The following is a 6,254-nucleotide window of genomic DNA, read 5'->3' on the forward strand; positions in this document are numbered from 1 at the left end:
TCTCAGGAGTCTCCAGAGGCAGTCCTGTCGAGTACTATTATTGAACCTCTCAGCAGGTTCAAGGAGAAAGACTGAGCTAAGGGTTAGTTAGCATCAGCCACAGCACAGGACAGTGTTTCCTCTGCTTTTCAGACTCAACTTTCTGCCCTGGCTCCACCCCTCCAGCTTCTGTGCTCAGAGGTTTCAGAGCTGGCTGGAAGGGTGGTAGTACAGCCAGCTTCCTCGTGACAGCGTGAGAGCTCAGAAGTCCTTCAAGAGAAGGTGAGCCTGCGGGGAAGGAGCCCACAGAGCACATGGGAAGGTCGGGGCATGAAAGACAGGGTGCACCTCAGATACCTTCTGCATGGGGATGGAAGGGGCCTAGAGGGATGCTGAGATTCCTTAGTGTGAGGTCCATCATCTCCTTTGCTTACATCTGTTGTATGCTGTTACCTGAAAACCTGTCACTTTCCCTTAAAAGGTCACTGCTACTCCTGAGTCAGATCTTTAGAACTAGGAGACAGGTTAGAGGTCAGCAAGCAAAGATGTCCCCTAACTTCCTTCAGTATCCCACATCAAATCCTAGTGCATGGATGACTGTCCAAGTGCCATCCAGGTAGACAAGACAAGACTAAAATCTGGTCCACTCTATGCTGCCCAGAAAGGAGACTGGGACCCTGCAAGTGAGGATGGAGTGGAGGGTAGGAGCTCTACAGACAGGGTTTGCTGTCCTGAATGACCTGTATAATCCATCATTCTGGTTGACTGTGAGCGGCAATGTGGCTCTGGGTCCCTCCACTCTTCAGTCTAAGGATTTCTTCTTTTACAGCGCTGGGGAGCAAACTGAGGTCTTGCACATGCTAGTAAGTCCTCCGAGTTACGGCCCCAGACATTCATGGTTTTCTTTTGCACAAATGACCTTGCATAGCAAATGCCTTCGTCTTGAGCGAGCCATACTCAGCGCTGTAAGAGACCTTTATAGAACTTGCCCTATGGAGCTCAGGATGACCCCACTAGGTTGGCTGATTTGTCACAGTGGAAAGAACTGAAAAGTTCAGAGCTTCAGTTCTCTGGAGTGGTCTAGACCCTAGAATAGTTCCACACCCTCTGAAACTCAGTCTCTTAGGCTACAGGTCCCCTGGGTCCTCCTACAACAACTTTAGAAAGTTTTGAAATGAGTATTTCTGATTGTCTCTTGCTCTTGCCTTTTCAGTATGGAAAAGAGAGAAAAGCCAACTGAAAAATTGGTGCCCTACCCCCTCTCCCAGCATCATTAGGGCAGAGTTGCCTCCAGCTCCACTTTTTGGAGGGAGGACAGGTCCTCTCCCCTGCTGTCCCTGGTGGCATATTTGATGTAATGTCAACTGGCCTTTAGAATGGTAGCCTGAGGCTATCAGGAAGAGGCTGCTGTGAGCAGATTCAAAGAAAGTGTGCTGAGTCACAGAAGCCTCGCCTCCTGTCTCTGCTCTGCACAAAGTGTGAACATACACAGGGACCTTGACTGGGTGTTTGGGAATTTGGGAGCCACTGTTCCCTCACCTATGAAATTAGGATAAACATAGTCCCTACGAGGGATCTGTGTACTCCTGTGAAAGGCGTACATTAGTGTCTGAAACATAGCATATAGTTACAAACGCATACATGAGCCTTAAACCTTTAATAAAGACAATGTCACACTTCTACAGAGGAGGTGAGTGATGAGAGAGCACAGAGGACATCAACTCCTGACCGTTGTGTTTCAGGCTTAGCTCTGCCCTCTTTTCCCAGCCTCTGAATTACTTAAAATCAATAATGGACATCCATCGTATTGTCTTATATGCGGCTATTTAGTATTTATGTGTAAATCCTAAAGATTATTTTTCATTTCAATCACAGTTCCAAGGATACTGGAAATCTTTAACTGTATCAGATGTCATCAGCAGCTTCCAAACCCCCTTCATTAGTCACAATACATTTACAGTTTATTTCGTTTGACTCAGGATGCAAAGTCAAGTTCGGTCACAAATCATCTCATACATTTTTTTGTTATGAGGTTTTGGTTAGTCATTTTCCCAGAATTCCCTGATAACTTCTGGAGGAGAATGGCTCTGAAAACTGTGGCTGGTCAAGAGATCCGTGGCTGCTGGAGTGACATTGTTTCTCTTGGCCTCCTTTGTGTGTGTGTGTGTGTGTGTGTGTGTGTGTGTGTGTGTGTGAACATTTATGTCTGCATATCCAGCACACGCAAGTAATATCAGGATATCAATATCAGTGTTGTTCTTAATTTTGTGATTATGAAAAGAATTTTCTGGAATTTCTTCCTATTTTTGGATATAGTCTGCTAGGGATCTTCAGTAAACTTAATATGTTTAAAGACATGTGGATACACCAGTATGCTCATTTGATTCATTTTACCTTTATTTGAAGAATTAATTTTCAACATGCAATTGTTATAAAACCAAAAGCAATATTTACATCATTCCAAAATCAAATATTCAGAACAGTCAGTTCAAGGAAGTCTACCTGCAACTCCTGTTCCCTCACCTGCTTAATTTTTTCTCCCTCCCCTTATCTTTACATACCTACGTACTATATACCACCTATAGTTGTTGTATACAGGCACATATGTGTGTTATGCACCTTCCTAGGTAAGTGGTGTCATCCTTAGTGTCTCTTTATTCACCACACAGGTTTTGCTGCACAGTATAACCGGAGATCACCTCCCAGCCCTGTGGAGTGATGCTCCTTTCTACATCCCTTGGGTACAGAGCACGTCCTTTGTGTGCCCGTGACTGAGAATTTTCCACTTCTCTCCTAGTCATGATAAATGGGGTTCTTTTTCCTTTGGTCTTTATAACTATTATTTTCACAGATGGGATTTTGAATTCTTCCCTTTATATTCCTCCCAGGGTGCCTTGGGGTACACCCTCAGATTTGATACTGTGATGACAAGGGTAGAAACTTCACTGTTGACCATTCGCAGAGCTGTGCTACTTAGTCTTCACGTCAGTGATGTCTGAGGGTTTCTGCTCTCCTCACACCTGTAACAACAGAACACGCTGCCATGTGTTTAGACTTCTGCAAAATATATAGATGAGAAATATACCCTGGAACCTAGCACTTGTTCAGGGACCTTGGCCTTCTTTAACTGGGTGATTGGAACTTAGATATCAAGATCAGAACATTTGATGTGATCATAGGTAGAGCCTGGAAGACCATGAGTTTGAGAACAGTCTGGGCTACATAACATGTTCCAGGCCTTCCTAGGCTGTATAGCAAGACCCTATCTCGAAAGACCCAAAGCATTAAAATGTACATTTAAAACCACCAATTTCCAGTATTTATTGCCCATCTAGCACTCGGGATTTATTCTGCCTTTCTTCTTTACTTGTGACGTCATTGTCCATTATTATTTGCAGTATATTTAGTTATTGGTTCAATCCTGTTACACATGTGCTAACCCATGTCCCTAAAAGAAACAAATTGCTGGATAGAGCCCAATATTTGTGTGCAGTGCTTTTCTCTGTAACTGTAAACTCTCTGGTGAAATTGCCTCCCTGATTCTCATTCCTCTAATTGCATTTTCTTTCTATTCGAATTGGCAAATTCCTCAAGATCTGAGGGAAGTGAGGTGGTCACATCAGGACTTCAGCAGGGAAGTTCTTCCCTACTAATAACTCGCTGGCGTGGTAACTTAGGAAACAGGATGGAGACGGAGAGGGATGAAATAGGAATGCACACATCAACTCCTATTCTACGGAATGCTCCTAACATGAACAGCTACTGGTGGGTTACATTAGTGATTATCCTCTTCTTGATCCCCACCCACTGCACATTTCTAATATAAACTCCATTTTGTCATGATGGTCCCTATTTTTAAAGGTGGGCTTTTGTCTTCGTCTAATGTCCTATTAGGATTTGGTATTGATGGATATATGAATAGATGGGAGATCTTCTTTGGTCCAATCTTTGTCAACCTTAGGCCTCAGAGTTACGTTTGCCACACAGAAAGCATCTGGAAGCTTTCCTTCCTTCCCTGGGCTCTGAGGAGAAGAATAGCATTGAGAGGCTCCAATCGCTGTGGGTTGAATAGAATTCCACTGAGGAACTAGAGGGAACTGTGTGCTTTGATGGGGAGCTCAGGAACCACTTTCATTTTCTCATGCTCACTTCCTAGTTCACTTTCTGTATCCACTGGGGTCAGCACTGCAAGGGTGTATTTAAGCACAGGATGTACATGTGATTTAAAGTTCAGACATTAGCTTCCCTGTTTTATCCTTGATGCAACATGGTCTGCTACTGTTCTGCACCAGGTGACCTTCAAACACATCACATTACTAGATATCACAGTGCACCTGCTACTGCTCCTGAAAGGCAGAGTATTTCAAGCATGATGTACAGCTTAAGAAAAGAAGGCCAATTCTGCTCTAAATTGCATACAAATTTAAAGAGAGTTGTCCCATGAAATATGCTGTCTTTCCATGTCGAGATTGTCTGTGTACATTAAGATATACTTTCCATCCAGATGTGGCAGTGCATAACTGTAATCCTTGTACTCTTGAGTGTGAGGCAGAAGTATTGCCATGAAATCAAGGCTAATCTTACCTCTGACTCAAAAGAAAAAAAAAATGCTTTACATACCTCCACCACTGCATATGGACAGTTTGTTAACGATTGTTCTTTCATAGGGTAGAACAGTGTTTGCTTCTGCTTGGCTCCCTCAGAACTGATGTCTCAAAAACAAAGTTAGAGCTGTTCTAGAGAAAAATATATCTATACAAAAACAAAGTGAAATACCAGATCTCAAACCGCAAATAGTGCTTTCATCAAGAGGATCAAGTAGAAAGTGCAGTGGGGTCTAGGATCCTTAGTGAGGCATAACAGAGATTATTCTAAATGGGAAATCTTTTGGACAAGAGTCATGGATGGTTTACATCTGCAGGTGGGGAATAAGTAAGGACCAGAAGGATCAGTATGGTTTCCAGTTTATCTAATCCACTTTCTTCCCTTTGAAACCACAGTCAAGGCAGCTGAATTCCATTTTCCTGTCTCATCATGGCTGAGCCTGGTGACCACTCTCTGAGGCTCGTTCTGGTAGGGAAAACAGGAAGTGGGAAAAGTGCCACAGCCAACACCATCCTCGGGGAAAAAAAATTTGAATCTAAAATTTCTGCCCAGGCTGTCACCAAGGAGTGTCAGAAAGCATCCAGGACATGGAAGGGGAGAGACATCCTGGTTGTGGACACCCCAGGGCTATTTGACACCAAGGAGAGTCTGGAAACCACCTGCAAGGAAATCAGCCAGTGCGTCCTCTCCTCCTGCCCTGGGCCTCACGCCATCATCCTGGTTCTGCAGCTGAACCGCTTCACAGAGGAAGAGCAGAAGACTGTTGCTTTGATCAAGGTTCTCTTTGGGGAGGCAGCCATGAAGTACATGATTGTCCTGTTCACTCGCAAAGAGGAACTGGAGAGCAGGAGCCTGAATGACTTCTTAGCAGAGGCGGATGCAAGCCTGCTAAACATCACCAAGGAGTCTGGGAACCGCTGTCTGGCCTTTAACAACAAAGCTAACAAGGCTGAGAAGGAGGCTCAAGTGCAGGAGCTGCTGGAGCTGATAGAGCGCATGGTGCGGGACAACGGAGGCTCTTACTTCTCTGCCGCCATCTACAAGGACGTGGAGAAAAAGCTGAAAAGGCAAGCAGAGCTCTTGAGGAAAATTTACATTGATCAAAGAGAGAAGGAAATTAAAGCGGTGGAGGAAGAGTACGCTCAGAAGGGTCGGATTAAGGAAAAAGAGGAGAAACTACAGTCAATTAACAGGAAATACGACGAAAAAATAAGAAATTTAAGAGAAGAAGCAGGCAAGGGCATTTTCAGCCAGATCGTCAGTGGAATTATGAATGTGCTTTTTAAAGTATGGCATTTTTTCCAGAAGTAGTGTGATACATTCTTTTCCTTTATTATGGACACGTGCCTATCTTATCCTGCTATTCTCCCTGCTGACCCTTCCCTATGCCACCAACAATCTGAAGAAATAACAGCATCACTGTGTCTGGAATTCAGCCTACCTGGTGTCAGACTCCAAGGCTGAAATGAACAAGGCACACTTAGCTCCTGCGCCCCCTCCCTGCCCCCCCATGGACTGAAATCCATGTAACCATGAATCAAAATAAACCCTTCCTCCCTTCAGTGATTTCTGCCTAATATTTTAGCACAGTGACCGAAGAGTAACCAATACAACCATCAGACAGTTTAAAATTCTGATGCCAGTGTAAAAGTTGGTCATCCATAGCACTG

General features: G+C 44.1%; 1 protein-coding gene across 1 annotated transcript; it reads left to right on the forward strand.

Moving 5' to 3' along the window:
* Positions 1–221: 221 nt before the first annotated feature.
* Positions 222–6,030, forward strand: LOC103745354 (GTPase IMAP family member 7-like). Its single transcript, XM_008847281.3, has 2 exons — positions 222–261; positions 4,980–6,030. Exon 2 carries the CDS (start codon positions 5,014–5,016, stop codon positions 5,893–5,895), a length of 882 nt encoding a protein of 293 aa, XP_008845503.1. The 5' UTR covers positions 222–261; positions 4,980–5,013; the 3' UTR covers positions 5,896–6,030.
* The last annotated feature ends 224 nt before the right edge of the window (positions 6,031–6,254 follow it).

The sequence above is a fragment of the Nannospalax galili genome, unplaced genomic scaffold (genome assembly GCF_000622305.1).
Source record: "Nannospalax galili isolate Female #2095 unplaced genomic scaffold, S.galili_v1.0 scaffold302, whole genome shotgun sequence".
In the NCBI taxonomy this organism is placed as follows: Eukaryota; Metazoa; Chordata; class Mammalia; order Rodentia; family Spalacidae; genus Nannospalax; species Nannospalax galili.